The 19,912-nt window shown below is 45.0% G+C and overlaps 1 protein-coding gene across 1 annotated transcript in view; it reads right to left on the minus strand.

Annotated features, from left to right (window-relative positions):
• TPK1 (thiamin pyrophosphokinase 1) overlaps positions 1-19,912 on the minus strand; it is a 303,106-nt gene that overhangs the window by 25,673 nt on the left and 257,521 nt on the right. Inside the window, exons 6-7 of the mRNA XM_048510448.1 lie at positions 13,987-14,082; positions 4,910-5,056 (exon numbers count right to left, since the gene is read on the minus strand). Coding sequence (XP_048366405.1) covers positions 4,910-5,056; positions 13,987-14,082 — 243 coding nt within the window. The remainder of the gene's footprint in view (positions 1-4,909; positions 5,057-13,986; positions 14,083-19,912) is intronic.

Consider the following 19,912-nt stretch of genomic DNA (forward strand, 5'->3'; position numbering starts at 1 on the left):
AAGCAATTATACCTTATTAATGATACATTTTCACCACTCCAAATATTACTGTAATTATTATTTAGTGAAGCCGTTATCACATAATTCTACTTTAAAAAAAAAAAGCCGAGGTGTCCGAGCACATTAAGAATCCCTTCAAAGGGAATCTTGGGGTTGTAAAAAAGAAATCAGCGCAAAGTCTCCTTTCTTGTGGCTGTGGGATGGGGGGAGGGGCTTATCTTCCCCCCCCAAAAAAAAAATTCCTGCTAGATATGAAGCAAAGCATTCATCCAAACCTATTATAAAAGGAGCAGCAGTGGCGTAGGAGGTTAAGAGCTTGTGTATCTAATCTGGAGGAACCGGGTTTGATTCCCCAGATCTGCCACCTGAGCTGTGGAGGCTTATCTGGGGAATTCAGATTAGCCTGTGCACTCCCACACACGCCAGCTGGGTGACCTTGGGCTAGTCACCGCTTCTCGGAGCTCTCTCAGCCCCACCTACCTCACAGGGTGTTTGTTGTGAGGGGGGAAGGGCAAGGAGATTGTAAGCCCCTTTGAGTCTCCTGCAGGAGAGAAAGGGGGGATATAAATCCAAACTCCTCCTCCTCCTCCTATTCTTCTTCTTCTTCTTCTTCTTCTTCTTCTTCTTCTTCTTCTTCTTCTTCTTCTTCCATTCAGGCAGATTTGTTGGATATAAGTTTCACCACAGGAAAAAAAACTGTTCCTGGAACGCACTGATTTGAGCGGAGGTTACAGGATTGAATGATGGAATGCTTTGCCTTGCAGTGTTATCCGGTCAGTCCCATTCAAACCTGGAGGTGCCAATGTAGTGCCACCCCATTGCCCCCCGCAAAGGGCTTTTTGATGGTACAGGGAGCAGGAAAAACCTGAAACCTCCCCGCCACCAAAAAGCCCCATAGTGCTGGAAGGACACACGCTGCCGAAAGGAAGGCGTAAGCCTGAAGATTGGTGTGCGGCACTTCTGGCTCTCAATCCCCAAATGAAGCCCGTTAATGTTGGCTGCGCCTCAGGGAATGTTGTGGCCCACCCCCTCCCACAGGCGTATTATGAGATAGGTGGGGCTGAGAGAGTTCTGAGAGAACTGTGACTGCCTCAACGCCACCCAGCAGGCTTCATGTGTAGGAGTGGGGGAAACAAACCCAGTTCACCAGATTAGAGTCCACCACTCATGTAAAGGAATGGGGGAAAAGCCCGGTTTTCCAAATTAGAGGCCACCACTCTGAACCACTACATCACACCGGTTCTCTTGCAACGAGAGCCAGTGCAGTGTATTAGGTGCAGGAAGCCACGGATTCATTTTACTGTATTTTGCAATGCTAATAAAGGCTCTACAACTACTACTACTGAAGACATGGGTTCAAATCACAATTCAGCTACGAAACTCATTGGATGCCAGTCTCTCTTACCTTACCCAACCTAACAGGGTTGTTGTAAGGTATAATAGAACAGAGAAGAACCACATACACTGTGCCCTTTAAAGGACAGATGGGATAAAAGCACAATGTACAACTTGGATGAGCTGCCAAGTTCTGCCAACTGATTCCATCTGTTTGTGCGCCCCACTCTGTACCGTTAAGGCAAGAAGAATTCTCCCCCCTCCTAAAAAAAGTGAAAGAGCCCTAATTGAGGGCTGGGGGAGGAGAAGGCTTCTGAGACCGATGGGAGAGTTCCCCATTATCGCATTTGCCATCTGAAAAAAGCGGAGGAGGGTAAACAAAATTCAAGTAACGAAACAGGCCCCTGGTTTTCCGAAATGAAAGAGCAATATCCAACATATAATTATTCATAATGAGGCCGAGCAAGCTGGAAAAATGGTTGGTGGTTTCATTATAGCTTCAAATAATCTCTTTGCACAAACTTTTAAGCCTGGTATTTCTGAACGCACTACGATGCCTTGACCCAGCTAGGCAATAAAAGCAAACATTTTCCACAGCGAACGGCGCACAGCTCATGCACCGAACGGCTCTAAAAGAGTCTAAAATAGCCCTGCTCAAAGTCATCTAAAATTAATTGACGGGGTCAGACAGCGTGCAAACGGTTTGCGAGTAAATAACTCCCCGATTTCAGCTTCCTTAACACAGCCGGTGGTGGAGGGTCACAGCTGCAACTGATCCTCATTAGAGGCTATCTGAGATAGAGCCCTTTAAGCAGGTGGACTTGACAGTGTCCTGTAATGGTTAGAGCAGGTAAAGGGTAGCAACCTTATACAAATAGAGACCCAAACAATGTCATAATACAGAGCAAGTGACCAATTAAGAGCCACTATAAGAAAGTGAATCTGTGTAAGTAAAAATACACATTATTGATAGTCAACATGCTAACATCCCCATACGTTATCTGCAGCCCAAATACTGGCTGTTGTGAATCCTTTCTTAGGAAAAGGAGTGTACAACATCCCACAATATTTCATGCATATAGACAGGAACATCCTGAATGATTGTTTTCACGCACTGCATAAATCTAGGCATGATCTGAACTCGGGTTACACCCAAGTGCAGACCCCTGTCATTTCCCTTTCTGTAAACCATCTTTGAAAAGAAGAGTTTTCAATGTATACCCTGCTTTTCTCTCCTGTAAGGAAGCTCAAAGGGGCTTATGAACTCCTTTCCCTTCTTCTCCCCACAACAGGCACCTTATGAGGCAGGTGGGGCTGAGAGAGTTCTGAGAAAACTGTGACTAGCCCAAGGTCACCCAGCAGGCTTCATGTGGAAGAATGGGGAAACAAATCCGGTTCACTGGATAAGAATCTGCTGCTGCTGTGGAGGAATGGGGAATCAAGCCTGGTTCTCCATCACTTCACCATGCTCTTCTCTTTCAAAATCTTTGCCTGCCATTCCCTTCACACGGGTTACTCCAGAATCTCATCTATGGTCTGCCCCTCTAATATATGTTAACTGAAAGAGCCATATTCGGTTCTTAATTGAACCAAACAACAGCTCTTTCCAAACAAAAACAACCCTTTGTTTGGCCCTAAAGCCATAGCTTGCAAACCCTTGGGATAGGCAAAGAATTAGGACTAGAATTAGGACTAGTAAAAGGAAACATTTTTTCACGCAATGTGTGATTGGTGATTGGAATGTGCTGCCACAGGAGGTGGTGATGGCCACTAACCTGGATAGCTTTTAAAAGGGCTTGGACAAATTTATGGAGGAGAAGTCGATCTACGGCTACCAATCTTGAACCTCTTTGATCTGAGGTTCTAAACACCTTAGCAGACCAGGTGCTCAGGAGCAGCAGCAGCAGCAGCAGAAGGCCATTGCTTTCACATCCTGCATGTGAGCTCCAAAAGGCATCTGGTGGGCCACTACGAGTAGCAGAGAGCTGGACTAGATGGATTCTGGTCTGATCCAGCTGGCTTGTTCTTATGTTCTTATAGGTGACCTTGAATCACCATATCTCAGTTTAACCTACCTCACATGATGGTTGTAAGGCTTAAATGTACTTATATTTTATTTGTATTTTGTATTTGTATTTTGCTCAAATCTTGCATTTGTATTTTGCTCAAATACAAGAGCGTCCCTGCATTGCTGGTAACATCACCAGCAGTGGCGTAGTGGCTAAGAGCAGGTGCACTTTGATCTGGAGGAACTGTGTTTGATTCCCAGCTCTGCCGCTTGAGTTTTGGAGGCTTATCTGGGGAATTCAGATTAGCCTGGGCACTCCCACACACGCCAGCTGGGTGACCATGGGCTAGTCACAGCTTCTCGGAGGTCTCTCAGGCCCACCCACCTCACAGGGTGTTTGTTGTGAGGGGGGAAGGGCAAGGAGATTGCAAGCCCCTTTGAGTCTCCTGCAGGAGAGAAAGGAGGGATATAAATCCAAACTCTTCTCTTCTCAAACTCTCTTCACATTGCTGGAGAGGCCGACTTAGGACTCCTTTCCTCCCAGTAAGTCCCCCCACCCCAATCAGTTGCCATCGGGGAACCCTGCCATATACAGGTATCCCACACACACTTGTATGTCACAAGAACACATTATAAAACTGTGGGGACAGGCCAGAATGTGTATAAATTTGTTTAATCAAGAATTATGGGAAGTCATAGAACCAAGGATTTGCAAAGAATCAAAATGGGAGCTTCTGTGTAAGTGACCAGCAGAAACCTGCAGTTTTGAAACAGGTCAAAGGAATGTTACCAGGTTTCTCAGTGAATATGCAGGCCAGCAAGATAACATCTTTGACATCTTGGCACTGAGGGCCTACGTGACAGAAGACAGATGAATTTTATTACTTGGTTTTTGGGTTAGAAATGAATGTGATTAGTTAAATCAACAAAGTGTCTTTTGCTTTATTTCAAATTTTAAGTTTTTCTTAAAACTAACTCAGCTGTGTAGGACCAGAGAGCGGCCCTGGCCCCACAAAACCATGGCTCATTCCGCACATGCAGAATAATGCACTTTCAAACTGCTTTCAATGCTCTTTGAAGCTGTGCAGAATGGCAAAATCCACTTGCAAACAGTTGTGAAAGTGGTTTGAAAACGCTTTATTTTGTGTGTGCGGAAGGGGCCCATACCACAAATGTTAGAAAATCTTGCCTCTCTTAAGTTTTGATTTTAAAGCAAGGAACAAATAGCAAAGGCAGGTAATTTGGATTCTATCCATTCGAAGCTGGACATTTTTGAAGTCTGCTGATTTCAGTGGAGGCATTAAGCACATGCTTAAACCTTTTGCTCTGAAACGGAAAAAAGACCTGAACTTTGGCTGGACGATGCCTGTTGCCTGTTATTTCTAAATCAATAGCTAGACTCCAAAGCTAACCCAACAAACTTTGATTGTGTTTGAACGTAACACATTGATTTTCCAGTCGTAACCTTAGTTCCTACCGATATCAGTAGCATTTTTAACTGTATTACATCTACAAGATTTGGCCTTCGTATAGATTTTTTTTTAAGTTGTGCTTTGTTTTACTTACAGGTTGAAGCAGGTAGATCAGAGAATGCTCCTGAATAATTACGATGGGAAAGGGAGTTATCTTCGTGGCGTGAAACAGAGTCTCTACAGATGCCATGATTTGGTCAAAGCGACCTCCGAGTCCACCCAGGGTCACAATTGTGTCAATCTGCAAGAAAAACAAAACAACTTTGAGTGGGAAAACGTTGGAGTTGTGGAGGAAGGGTTGCCAAACATAATAGAGGCAGCTTTTTACCATCTCCGGCAGGCACGGCAACTGGCCCCGTATCTCTCCCGTTCCGATCTGGCCGCAGTGATCCATGTCACGGTCACCTCTAGATTAGATTACTGTAACTCACTCTACGCGGGCTTACCTTTGCCCATGATCCGGAAATTGAAACTCGTACAAAATGCAGCAGCCAGGCTCCTCTCTGGGGCAACAGCTAGGGACCGGATTACACCGGTCCTATACCAACTGCACTGGCTGCCAATCGAGTACCGGGTCATGTTTAAAGTTTTGGTATTGACCTTTAAAGCCATTCGCGGCCTTGGTCCTGCTTATCTGAGGGACTGTCTCTCCCTATACCGCCCTTCTAGGCCCCTCCGCTTGTCGGAGGCGGACCTACTGGTGATCCCTGGCCCCAAGGCGATCCGGCTGGCCTCTACAAGGCGTCAGGGCTTTTACGGCTCTGGCCCCCCTACCTGGTGTTTGAACAGGCTTCCAGGTGAGATCAGGGCCCTGTGGGACTTACAAAGTTTCCGCAGGGCCTGTAAAACGGACCTGTTCCGCCAGGCGTTTGGCCAGCCGGGATGATGTCAACTCCGCCATAAGAACATCTGGCCTCCCGTGGGTACACAAAGGGGGAAGGAGGGGTTGTTTAGTATTTTATAGTATAGTACAGCCATCTGTAGTTAGGATTTTATATATTATTTTATTATAAATTATTTATTTGATGTTTTAAATTGTTTTAGTGTTGATGGACACCGCCCTGAGCCTTTGGGGAGGGCGGTATATAAATATAAATAATAAATAAATAAATAAATTGAGGTATTTCAATTATTTGGGGGAGGGGGTCCAATCTTTCTGCAGGGCAGGAAAACTGCCTATCATGGGATGAGGAGGAAACAAAGATTCAGTGTCTGCTTTTGATTCTTCAAATGTCTGCAACTAGAATAAACAAAGCTTCTGTTCATACTTGGCAGGGAAGATGGGCCAGTTGGCACTGGCTTTTTATCAGACATCCCAAAGACTGGAATAACACAGGCAAACAAAGACTTTTTTATATAGAGAGCCAGAACATCCACCTAAAGCCAGTGCAAAGATTGGGGGGAAACAGAAATACTGTGTATGGAATCACCCAACCCAAGGCACTCCTGTTCGGTGGGAAGACAGGCACAATGTTATGGTTGGATAAAGATCTTGTCACTTATCTGCCGAGTCAGTCTCTCCTCTTGCTGCTGCTTGTGCCTCCTGCTGGTTCCAAAAATCAAGCCAGATAGCAAAACATCAGAATAACTGTCAGATAGGAAGGCTTCCCCCTGTTCCTGAATGCTGGAAATAATTTTGTTCAGATTCAGGGCATTTACCTCAGGGGTGTCCAACCAACTCTGGCGTTTCAGATGTTCATGGACTACAATTCCCACCAGCCCCAGCAGGCATGGCCAATTGGGCTGATGGGATTTGTAGTCCATGAACATCTGAAGCGCCAGAGTTGGTTGGACACCCCTTATTTACCTATATTGCCAAGAGGGTGTGTTTTGGGGAAGTTGAAGGCACTCACTGCCATGAAGGCACAACTTAGTTTTGGCTTATGATGTCTAGCAGAACATCTCTCATCAGATCTGTCAGAAGCCTGTTGAAGTCAGTGGGACTTACTTCCAGAAAACTATTCTTAGGATTCCCCTGTGAGTGGTATTGCCTTCCTAGAAGGGGCATGTGGGTGATACTTCTTTGTTTACAGAGGATCCACATATATAGTCTGTCTCGGCAAAAGATGTTAGTAGGGTTGTAAATCCCTCCGCCACAGAACTCAACATGCTGGGCCGTCTTTGTTGTAGAATGCTCTGTCTGGGTCCTAGTGCCTACCTAGCCCTGCTCCCCTTTACAAAAGACAAGTATTGGTGACAGGCATTGGGAAGGAGATGTGTGGGGAGGGGAAGTATTTCAGTAGGGCATGATACCATACAGTCCACCCTCTGAAACAGCCATTTTCTCCAGGGGAACTGATCTCCGAAGTCTGGAGATGAGTTGAACATCTAGATTTCAGTCCAGTAGCATCTCGGAGACCAACAAGAGTTTGGTGATATGAGCCTTCCAGGATCAGAGCTCCTTTTCTTGGATGACTATGGAGAAGAGCTGTAATTCTGGGACATCTCCAGGACCCATTTGGACACTGTCAATCTTAGCCATAGCGTCTGTCTTAAGCAGTAGATATTCAGCCTTTTACTTCTTTATTTTATTCCGTTTCTACCTTTTTGTTCAAATCAATGGGGCCTTTCCCCAGAGGTGGGATCCAGCAGGTTCTCACAGGTTCCTGAGAGTAGGTTACTGATTATTTGTGTGTGCCGAGAGGGGGTTACTAATCTCAGCAGTAGCGTGCAGAACTTGAAGCAGTCTAGCAGGAGGTGCACCGGTGTGTGTGGCAGCCTGAGCCTGCATGCATTCGTTTCCTGCCCAAGGACCGGCACAGCAGCTGTGTCCTTGCCACAGCCCCGCCCAGGAATGCCCTGCCCCAGATTGCCCTGCCCAGCCCCATTGGCGCTACGCCACAGTTTGAATCCCACCACTATGGGAACCTGTTATTAAAATTTTTGGATTCCATCACTGCCTTTCCCTTCAAATCAATAGCAACCTAATTTTAAGATTCAGTCCCTTTCCTTTTGCCTTCTTGATCATTTCAATTGGTTCCTTCCTTCCTTCCTTCCTTCCTTCCTTCCTTCCTTCCTTCCTTCCTTCCTTCCTTCCTTCCTTCCTTCCTTCCTTCCTTCCTTCCTTCCTTCCTTCCTTCCTTCCTTCCTTCCTTCCTTCCTTCCTTCCTTCCTTCCCTCCCTCCCTCCCTCCCTCCCTCCCTCCCTCCCTCCCTCCCTCCCCTACTATTCAACAGTGTCTGGGCTGACCAATGGAAGCCAATGGAAACAAAGACCAATGGATGCTCTTTGTATGTGACTCTCTGTAGCACACAATGGTGCCCTTGAAAAAAAAGACAGCCAAACACAGACGAGCCCTTCCCAGCTCCCTGCAATGAGGCCTCCTGGTTCAATGAATACAGTCGAAAAGCATCAGTCCCTTTAGTGTTCCACATTTTTTAAACAAGACAGCATTCTCGTTGGCAATGCTGGCAATATAGAGCTGCATCAAAGCCTTCTCTAGCCAATCAGTATGCAGAATCGCAAGTCGGGCGCACGTCCGGTTCACAGCTGACTCTCTATGGGGATGAAAGCTTTCTGAGGAGAGGCGTTACACTGTCACCATATCCAAGATGATGGCTTTCAATCAATTTCATCGTCACCTCACTGATTCCATTAATCTTTACATGATATTATTCCAGGTCACTTGCCGGCTCCTTCACAGAGGATTTCTCTCTCCTCTTCGTGTCCCTTTACTTACATTTTTATTATGTTATTTTTTTAAAACCTAAACCATGTTTTTATTGTTATAGTGGGGGAGGTTTTAATTTTGTTAGGAAAGCAATTGCAAAATACAGCAGCAGGCTGGGATATTCTTTGTAACCTGACCAGAGGCGTTCCTCCCATTGGGCAAAGTGGGCAGTTGCCCTGGGCTCAGCCCTGTGGGGGGCGCAGGTTTGTTTGTGGGATTTTTTGTATTTTCAGTGTTTTTCCATTTTTGGCCTGCAGAGGGCGCAGTTTTTAGGCTAGCAGCACCACAATTTCAGGGATGTTTTGGGAGACTCTCCTGATGCTATCAACCAGGTTTGGTGAGGTTTGGTTCAGGGAGTCCAAAGTTATGGACTCCCAAAGGGGGTGCCCCATCCCCCATTGTTTCCAATGGGAGCTAATAGGAGATGAGGCTACACCTTTGAGGGTCGATAACTTTGGACCCCCTGAACCAAACTTCACCAAACCTGGGAGGTATCATCAGGAGAACCTTTTACTGATACCACCCAGGTTTCTTAGGAGCGAGTTCAGGGGGTCCGTGCTGTGGACTCCCAAAGGGGGTAACCCATCATCCATTGTTTCCAATGGGAGCCAACAGAAGATGGGGGCTACACCTTTGAGGGTCCATAACTTTGGACCCCCTGAACTCAAACTCTATTAAACCTGATGGTATCATCATTAGGGGAGTCTCCCTAAAGACAGCTACCCTGAAAGTTTGGTGCTGCTAGCCACACTGGAATCCCCCCTCGCCAGCAGGCACATCCCAATTCTCCTCTAGTGATTTTCCTTCTTTTTTAAATCCCTCCCGCCTTTGGCATGGATTTAAAAGGAGAATCTGAGGTCCCCAGTTTAAACATTGAAAGTGATGCTGTTTCAGGGTGGGGGAGAATCAACCCCAAAATAGCATCACTTTCAATGTTGGTTAAACTGGGAACCCCAGATTCTCCCTTTAAGGTGGATTTAAAAGGAGAATCTGGGTTCCCTAGTTTAAATATCATTGAAAATGCTGCTGTTTGGGGGTGGGTTCCAGCATCACTTGTTTAAACTAGGGAGCCCAGAGTCTCCTTTTGAACATTGAAAGTGATGCTGTTTCCCCACCAAAGTACTGGATGGCCAACATCACAAAATATTTTCATAGCAGTAATAAAACATTTTGTTAGCATTTTGAAAATGTTTTCAAAAAATTAGTTCTGCCAAAGGGTACATGGCTTATTGCTGCAGGCATGTTCTATAATGTGATGGTGACTTTGAAACAACCTGGGTGTAAAAAAATCATTGCTTGGTCACAGTGGGGGAGGGTGGTTGCTCATGGGGCTTGCCAAACTCCAGTTTGCCTTAGATAATGCCTAATAAGCGTAGCTACAAGGGGGGGTGCGCATTGCATTGGGCATGCGCCTGGGGGGGCATCAAACTCAGGGTTTGCCCAGGGCTCCAGTTTGCCTAGTTACGCCACTGAACCTGACAAGGTGATGCGATAAACGCACGAGAGAACGATGACTCTGTGGCTAGTTCTTGGGATTGGGCTTAAAGAGGCAGTTCCTCCTTGGAGTTAGTGGGGTTAGAGCACAGGTGTCAAACTCGCAGCCCTCCAGATGTTATGGACTATAGTTCTCATCATCCCTTGCCAGCATGATGCTGGCAGGGGATGATGGGAACTGCAGTCCATAACATCTGGAGGGCCGCGAGTTTGACACCTCTGGGTTAGAGGGTGTGGCACTTAACTCTTTTGCCTTGACGTCTGTTTCTACAAATATACATTTACAAAATTCATAACCAGTTTTTCCCTATTATCTTTTAAAGCACTAGATGAGGTGTGTGAGAGATAAGAGAAGTATGAAATTAAAGCACAAAACATATAGGCTTGTGGATAAATAAAATTCTTTAGCAAACATATCCCAAAGAATAACGGGGGGCGGGGGGGGGGAGGCAAAATAAAATGCATGTAATTTTTGAAACATCAATTCATGGGTAAGACAACTCTGGTTTCAACTGATGGAAATGACTCATCACTGCTGCCTTAGGGCCAAACTGGATGCAAGAGTCACAGTGGTGTAGTGGTTAAGAGCAAGTGCAATCTAATCTGGAGGAACCGGGTTTGATTCCCAGCTCTGCCGCCTGAGCTGTGGAGGCTTATGTGGGGAAATCAGATTAGCCTGTGCACTCCCACACACGCCAGCTGGGTGACCTTGGGCTAGTCACAGTTCTCTCAGCCCCACCTACCTCACCTTTGTTGATTATTTATGCTTGTAAGAAATTACTACTTCAGTGTGGTAATAACACATGCACAGTGAGATTTACTGCCTTATACTGAATTAGCCCCTTGGTCCATTCATGTCAACATTGCCTGCTGAGCCTGGCAGAGATCTTTCACACCATCTACTATTTTGTCCTTTTAATTGGTGATACCAGGAATTGAACTTGGAACCCTCTGAGTGCCAGGCAAATACTCTGCTACTCAGCCATGACCCCTCCTCATGAGGTCATTTACTGGTTGTTTCTTTTTGCTTTTTTTGCATCTATCTAGCCGGTCAGACAAGGAATTGCGCTCTATTCCTCTTTTCTTCCAAAGATATTGGGGTAGGATACATGGTTCCTTCCCCCTGTTTTATCTTTACACTAATCCTGAGAGGAGGGTGAGGCAGACAATGAGAAGTCCAAGGTCATCCAGTGAACCTCACAGCTAAGTGGAGGTTTGCACATGGGTCTCCCTCATTAAAATATGACTTTTGAATCACTATAGAACAGGGGTAGGGAAATTGTGTTTCTCCAGGATGTTCAGGGAATTGCACTTCCTATCAAGCTCTGTCACAAGCATACACCAATTGGCCATGCCAGGGGCTGATGGGAATTGTAATTTCCTGAATATCTGGAGAGCCTATGTCTCTTTACCCCGTTTGCTATAGAAGAATAATAATAAGAGTTTGGATTTATATCCCCCCTTTCTCTCCTGCAGGAGACTCAAAGAGGTTTACAATCTTCTTGCCTTTGCCCCCTCACAACAAACACCCTGTGAGGTAGGTGGGGCTGAGAGAGCTCAGAAGAACTGTGACTAGCCCAAGGTCACCCAGCTGGCGTGTGTGGGAGTGCACAGGCTAATCTGAATTCCCCAGATAAGTCTCCATAGCTCAGGCGGCAGAGCTGGGAATCAAACCCGGTTCCTCCAGATTAGATACATGAGCTCTTAACCTCCTACGCCACTTTGGCTGAGCTGGAGCCAATGGAAGTACCAGGAGGATGTCTGGAAATTCCACCTCTGGAAGTGTAAGGAGCATCTTAGCCACGGAAAAGTGTCTTACACAGACTGGACACTGTTCAGAAGGTGAGGTGGCGGAAAATGGCTAGCTACATCAACATGGCCTCAAACATTTGGGATATGCGCATGAAGAGTTTGGGCCGTAATGTATAACTACCCACCTGTTTCCGGGCGCAATTCAAAGTGCTGGATCTTTCCTACATGGCCCTAAACAGCTCAGGGCTAGGGTATGTGACAGACTGTCTCCCCCCATACAGTCCAGTTGACCAGTATAGATCTCTCTCCTTGGCCCTGCTCTCTGTTTCTGCTCCTTCAAAAGTTAGATGGGTGACAACTAGAGACAGGAAATTTTCTGTGGTGGCCCATTGCTTCTGGAATGCTGTATCCCTTGGAGGATCAAGTTATGTCTACCTTACTTTTTTTAAGCCGCAGGGTCTTTTTAGCTAATTTACGAGCTGCTTCGGGACTGAGTTTAGTTGAATAGATATTTTATGCTGTATGTATGCCCCTGGCTTGCCTTTAACAGCTTAGTTCGTTTGTATATTGAAAGCTTATGATGATATTATTTGCAAGCTGCCTCAAGCAAGTCTCTGAAGAGGGGGCATAAAACTCCTTTAATAAAAAAAAAACAGATTAACTTTTCACCAAATTCCCTCTGAATCCCTCATTCCTAACTTCATTGATAGTTCTCCACATGTTGTATTTCGAGGGAGGACAGTCCTTTTGTCAAGAAGAAGAAGAAGAAGAAGAAGAAGAAGAAGAAGAAGAAGAAGAAGAAGAAGAAGAAGAAGAAGAAGAAGAAGAAGAGGAGTTTGGATTTATATCCCCCCTTTCTCTCCTGTAGGAGACTCAAAGGGGCTTACAATCTCCTTGCCCTTCCCCCCTCACAACAAACACCCTGTGAGGTAGGTGGGGCTGAGAGAGCTCCGAGAAGCTGTGACTAGCCCAAGGTCACCCAACTGGCGGGTGTGGGAGTCTACAGGCTAATCTGAATTCCCCAGATAAGCCTCCAGAGCTTAGGCAGCAGAGCTGGGAGTCAAACCTGGTTCCTCCAGATTAGATACATGAGATCTTAACCTCCTACGCCACTGCTGCTCCTACGCCACTGCTGCTTAAGGGATTTACGGGGAAAAAAGTCCAGATATGTTGGACATAAGGATTTTGTAAACCACACAGGTAACTGGAGAAGAAGAGTATGGATTTATATTCCACCTTTCTCTCCTGTAAAAAGAGTCTCAAAGTGACTTGACCCCTCGTCCCCATTTTATTAGATTGAAGGCAGATACTCTGCTACTCAGCCACGACCCCTCCTTTTGTTCCACGCTCTGTTCTTGCCTGTTTATTTGCAGCAATTCTGCTGGTTTGTTTTTACTTTGGGGGGAAAACTTTGAAGCATCAAGTATATGAGGAGTATTGATTCAACACAGAACTAAAAAAAAGGGAAAAATCATGCAATGGCGGTCATGAATGGTTTTGAAGGGGAGATTGTGCTGTACAACATCGTTGTAAAGGAGAGGGTGAAAAAGTTTTAGAAACATTTTAGGCGGTTTGCATAGAAAGGACCAAATACTCCTTAGCACAGTGGTTTTCAACCTGTGGGTCGCGACCCCTTTGGGGGTCGAACGACCCTTTCCCAGGGGTCGCCTAAGACTCTCTGCATCATTGTTCTCCTTCTGTAAAATGGATAAATGTTAGGGTTGGGGGTCATCACAACATGAGGAACTGTATTAAAGGGTCGCGGCATTAGGAAGATTGAGAACCACTGCCTTAACACGTCTTTTAAAAAATCAAGATCCACCAGCTGAGAGCAGATCAAATATCTCTGGGAAAGACTCCCTGCCAATCAATCAATCAATCAATCAATCAATCAATCAATCAATCAATCAATCAATCAATCAATCAATCAATCAATCAATCAATCAATCAATCAATCTTTTATTTTGGTCAAAGACCAGAAAATATAAAATATAAAATCCAGATAGTACATTTCTAGACCAGATACAAAATAAAATTGAGGTAACCAGTTTCCAAAGACTGTTTGTCCAAACCATAATATAAGTTAAAAACTGGAATAAAATTTGAATAAAAGATAAAATCATTGATCCAGAGTTCCTATTTTTATTGCCATACTTGTCCACGCCTTTTAACCACAGAAGCACTACATTTTGCCACCTCTCTGGTTATATTCGGATTGACTCCTTGCCATGAAATACAAGATTTTCTAAACTTACCTGCAACTCTTTCTCCTCTATCTTCTGCTGGAGTATCTGAAGGCACTTGGTGAAGTCAGTTAAATCTTGATCTGGCGTCTCTATTAACTCACAGCCCTACAGAAGTAAAGCACAGTAACAGTAGGGTAACGGTTAATTTTTGTAAGCACAGAGACAACCAGAAGGGTTTCCCTTTCATTTCAGTTTCTATAATAATTGTACACTACTACAAATATGGTGAATTTGAACAGACAGATCTGGATTCAGTTCCATTTATAGGCAAACATTAAAGAAAACGGTTACAGTGCATATTTTATTTATTCATTTGCTACATTTACAGCATAATCCTGCTATTACATTCAAGGTCGCATTATAATTCGGAATAATTCCCTTCGATTTACTAAGCATGGAACGAAAGGATAAAGGGGCAGGGAATGTAGACAAAAGGGAACAAACCTGGACAAGAAAGTCTTACAGAAATTATTCACAGGTTATAATTCACAGGGGCTTAAGGTAAGTGGGGAAAGGCCCACTGTAAGTTAGGGCTTGTTACTGACTTATTCAAATGAAAGGGTTTCAAATGAGAGGGTTTCCCAATGAAGGATCAGAAACACCCATAAACACCTTGCACTGAGGCCAGCGTGTGATTCCACTGCCCCTTCAGGCTTTCCTTCTCCCCCAAAGGTGTGAGAAGGGAGGAATTCCTTTCAGCACCATCTCCTGCGGAAGCCATTTTGAGTTCAGCTCCCCCTCACTCAACGGCCATTTTGGGGTGGTGTTTCCACCCCCTCTCAAAATACTAAATGTACCCAGTCATAGGATCAAAAAGATCAGGACCCCGGCCTACAATCTTGTGGCTGCTATAACGTCATAAAGACCTCCATAACCGTGACTTACTACACAAAGCTGGTGAGACATGTATTATATGGCCTACTAAGTACTTGGTAATCTTTCTGTTTTAGCAGCCCCACCCAAACCAGGAACTATATGGAGTCACAATCCATTACTCCATGGGACTACTGGATGGCATTGGACTTCTTAGGACCTAAGACCGCTGGGCCTGCAATGGTGTAAACTCATCTAGAGTTGACAATAAAAGGGCATTATTTGTTTAAAGGAATTATATCCCAGTTCTCCTTCATATGTGATGGCTAACAGACAAAATACAATCTTAGAAGTGTAACATCATTTCTAACATCTGACTTACAATCCATCCATTTCAGCTCTCGCCCACAGTCAGCCCAACAGAACCTTGCTTGCTCTACACAATGAAAACGGCAACCTTTTGCACCAGCAAAAACAGGCTGGTGTAATAACACATCCAAAGGTCTCCCCAAAAAGAGTAACTTCACAAGGGCTTCAAATTAAGAGAGGGACACTTCGCACCTCCTTTGGAAGAGGGTGTCATAGGGAAAGGCCCGGAATAAAATGTTGCTCAAATTAACCCAACTAACTTCCTCAAAGAAAGCACATTTAAAAGATGGTTCTGGCTGACCAGGTCTAGATTGAGAGGCAAAGTAAGGCTTACAATAAGGTGACCAGATGGTCACCTTTGTGAACCGGGACAGGTGGGTCAGGCACATGTGCATGGGATACGCAGGAGCACACGTAGCCTAAGGCGCTCCCGTTTTCCACTCTGTCACAGGCATGGAAACAGGATTTCCCCAGAAGGCTGCAGGCTCCTGTGGCTGCTGCTGGGGAGGCTGTCAGACTGCTCATGCGCCCCAGAAGGCAGTGCGGAAGCCTTCCAAAAATCGGGGCACTTGAAAAAACCCGCGGGATGCGGGACAAATTGTTTTAAGGCGGGACTGTCCCGCCAAAAGCGGGACGTCTGGTCAGCCTAGCTTACAAGAATACTAGGCCAATCATTTTCATAAGCTGACAGTTGTCACTTCAGACACAGTGCAGGAATGGCTGGAGTTCTAGTGATTCCCTTTTCTAAATCAGCAATGCATATAAACTAGGGGAAAACATTCAATTAAACACAAATCTATCATACATCATTCACTTGATCAATGCATTCAAAAGCAGCTTCTCATATGAATATGTCAGGCGGACACGGTGGACTTCACTTGTTTACAAGATATCAAATGTTGGCTATTTTTAAAGCCAGATGTCAACTCTTCCTAAAGACACATCCAGATTCAGCCCACCAACCCTCTGAACCAACGAAGAGGCCTTTGGGTGACTGTAGCAGCAGCTATCAGAAGCTCCACAATACCAGTAGAGGCTCCTGCCACCCGCTCAAATACTCAGCCTCTACCTGTGCTTGGTTTTCTTATAAAAAACAAGAACAAGGAAGGAACTGAACGTTGCCTTTGCTGTAAGTACAAGCTGGGTGCTGCCAGAGCTCAGATTGAACGAGTTAGTTGCATACCTGACACAACTACTCTTCTAACAACTACTCCTGTAGCACTCCACACATGAGAGCCCAATCTCAGAAAATAAAGTTATACTACTAATAGTTACAGGTAGAGTCAAGGAGCCCTGCTTATTTCCCCAGCGTGGCGTAGTGCAGGGGTCTGCAACCTGCGGCTCTCCAGATGTTCATGGACTACAAATCCCATCCAATTGGTCATGCTGGCAGGGTCTGATGGGAATTGTAGTCCATGAACATCTGGAGAGCCGCAGGTTGCAGACCCCTGGTGTAGTGGTAAAGAACAGTGGACTTTAATCTGGAGAACTCCTCCATGTGAGCAGCGGACTCATATTTGGTGACCCAGATTTGTTTCCCCATTCCTACACTTGAAGCCTGCTGGATGACCTTGGACTTCTCACAGTTCTGCACACAAAAAAAATACCTCTGTTTGACTCAAAGAACAGCATTAAAACTATACCTTTAATAGAAATAATTAAACAGTAGAAGAATAATTAAACAATGAAGAATAATGCAAAATGTGGATAACACATTACAAACAGGAAAGGGACCCCAAAATATACACAAAGGACAAAAAGTATCTGTGCAAATGGTACCCTTTCAATGAAAATCCATAAATATCACAAATTGGAAGTATTCCAATTGCCAGATGTTCGGCTGGATTCCGCTTCAGGAGATAGGTCACATACAAGCATCAGTTAATGAAAACATCAGTTAGTGGTAGTGTTAACCTGGGTGAGTTCAACACTTTCAACCTTGGTCTCCATACTGTTTCTGGCTCATCTTGTATAGTTGTCACAGTTCTCTCAGAATTTTCTCAGCCCCACCTATATCATGAGGTGTCTGTTGTGGGGAGAGGAAGGGAAAGGAGTTTTGCAAGCTGCACTGAGCTTACTTACAGAAGATAAAAGTAGGCTATAAGTCCAAACTCCTCCTCCTCCTCCTCCTCCTCCTCCTCCTCCTCCTCTTCTTCTTCTTCTTCTTCTTCTTCTTCTTCTTCTTCTTCTTCTTCTTCTTGACTTGGGTAATGCTTTCAGTAATCTCTTATGGCAGAGAGATTGTGGATATGTAGTGACTAACGGTGTGGTGTAGTGGTGAAGTGACCGCTCTGCCACTTACACAGTCAGGAGTTCGAGCCCCCTGTGGGTCAGATATCCTGGGAGCTGGCTCATGGTCAACTCAGCCATCCATCCATTCTTGGTCAGTAAATGAGTACCTAGCTCAGTGGTGGCGAACCTATGGCACGGGTGCCAGAGGTGGCCCTCAGAGCCCTCTGTGTGGGCACATGTGCCTTCACCCCAGCACAGACGCATAGCCTCCCCCTTCCCGCCTCTCCCTGCCCCACCAGAGGCTGTTGTCGTCTGGGGCTGAGGTTCAGGGAGGTCCTCTTGAGTCAACCTGATTTGCTGTAAGTACCATCTACTGCCCCATGAGTACCTCCTCTCTCCCACCTCATTACCAGACCAGGCAGCAGGCCCAGTAACCCCGAGCTCACTTGGGCACCATATCAGCTCCACAGAGAGGCCGCCTTGCGCCACCACCTACGCCGCAGTCCGAGCGTGTGGCAGAGCACAATGCCTTTTAAGACAAAAGATGGTGATGTTTGACTTGTTTTTTCTAAACTAAAACCTCAGTATTCTGGTTAAACTGTCCAAATCCAAATCCAAAAAACCTTTATTAGGCATAAAACCTGTGCCAAGAATTTCAAATACAATTAAAAGATCATTATTGCTCTACTTGCAGTACACAGAGCAAAAACATAGCAACAGCTTCAGATATTTCAACACTAGAGCTATTTAGAAGCTTAGCCATTTTTATTTTATCAGAAAGGAGCATAAATCCTGTTGGTAACACCGTTCTCAAATTGGTTCTGATGTTGTACTTTGAACAATGGAGCAGAATATGAGAAAGTGTATCAGTTGTATCAGGACAGAATTGACAGCAACGCTCATTTTGTGGAATACCAGAGAATCGACCTTGAAGATGTGCTGACGGAAAAGAGTTACGGTTAAATTGTCGTGTTGGCCCTTTGTGATAAATGAGGTTTGGGTTGCAGTTTGGACACTCGGTCTCGAAAAGGTTCGCCATCACTGACCTAGCTCACAGCTAGGGGGTAAAGGATAGCCGGGGAAAGCAATGGCAAACTACGCCACAAAAGCGGCTTGCCTATAAAATCACTGCTCGCAGGGGTACCCCAGGGTCAGCTACGACTTTTAGTAACTAACGGGTTTGATTAAGTCACAGGACTTGGAAGCACCAAGTTTTTTGACAGGCGTTATTTTGCAGATTAGCACTTTGTTTCTGAATGTACCTCAGTGGCGTAGAGGTTGGAGTGCAAGACTACAATGAAGGAGACACAAAGTTCGAATCCTCACTCTGCCTTTGGAGCTGGTTTGGTGATACTGGACCGTTCTCTCTTTCTCCGCCTAACCTTCCACGCAGGGTGGTTGCTGCGAGGATAAAACGGAAGAAAGGAGAATGAAGCTGCGAGCCACTTTGGAAGAAAAGCAGGATATAACAGCGATATAAATATACAAATACAAACAAAATGCCTACAGCTCAACGATCATAGGATGGGTTTAAACAGGAAAGCACAAAAAAAAATCACTTTCCTGTTTGGTTTGCTTTCAGTGTTTCTTAAAAAAAAACACCCCGCACAAGTCTCCTTATACTGTACTAAGTTATAGGTGTCAAGATTGCGTTAAAATGGTGCAATACACAAGTTCATGCCTCTTAATTTAGAGCTCAAACATCCTCGAAGCTTCTGCCAAAGAGCTGAGTAAGGAATCGTGAAGTATGCCCACCATATAAAGTTGCCATTCAAAGAGGTTCCAAGGATACAAAATACCTCTATAGCGTCATAAATTATCATAAGGACCTCAGTTGCTAGATTTAGAAGTTCCTTTACCTACCACTTCAAGGTCTCTTTAAAGGCTTCCTAGCTCTATCTGTCCATGATTCATTTGATACTTTTGCCTTAGGAGTGTAGCGACTGATAAGAAAATTAGGTTCTCACCAGTCAGCCCCCGCCTCTGTATTATGAGTACGAATATACCATTTATGACTTGGGGAAACTACAATAAAACAAAGGTTGACAGCTTTTAAATGTGTAGGTCCAGAAATGAAAAAAAAGTTATCTGCACAAACTGAAAGCACAAAGAAGATAGCTAAATCCAGACCTACAAACGTTGTCACCCTATATATATCTATGAACCCTTTTTTAGATGCTGATTAGATTTTGCAGAACCTTGGTTTTCTTTAAAGGTCCTGTAAACTTTTGATGTTCTGCTTTACCACACTACTTTCTTTCCACCTTTGGATATGTATTTGGAGATGATGTCACAAGAACACTCAGCGTGTGATATCATAAAAATTGCTGCCAGAGGGGTTGTGACCTGTCAGTTTACCTGGAATGGGCTAGTTCATGTAATGCCCAAGACACATGGTGGCCCCTAGTGTGTGGCTGGGTTTCACACCGCTCCAGTAATGTCTGGCACGAAAAACGAAGAAGAAGAGTTTGGATTTATATCCCCGCTTTCTCCCCTGCAGGAGACTCAAAGGGGCTTACAA

The sequence above is a fragment of the Sphaerodactylus townsendi genome, linkage group LG11, assembly GCF_021028975.2.
Source record: "Sphaerodactylus townsendi isolate TG3544 linkage group LG11, MPM_Stown_v2.3, whole genome shotgun sequence".
In the NCBI taxonomy this organism is placed as follows: Eukaryota; Metazoa; Chordata; class Lepidosauria; order Squamata; family Sphaerodactylidae; genus Sphaerodactylus; species Sphaerodactylus townsendi.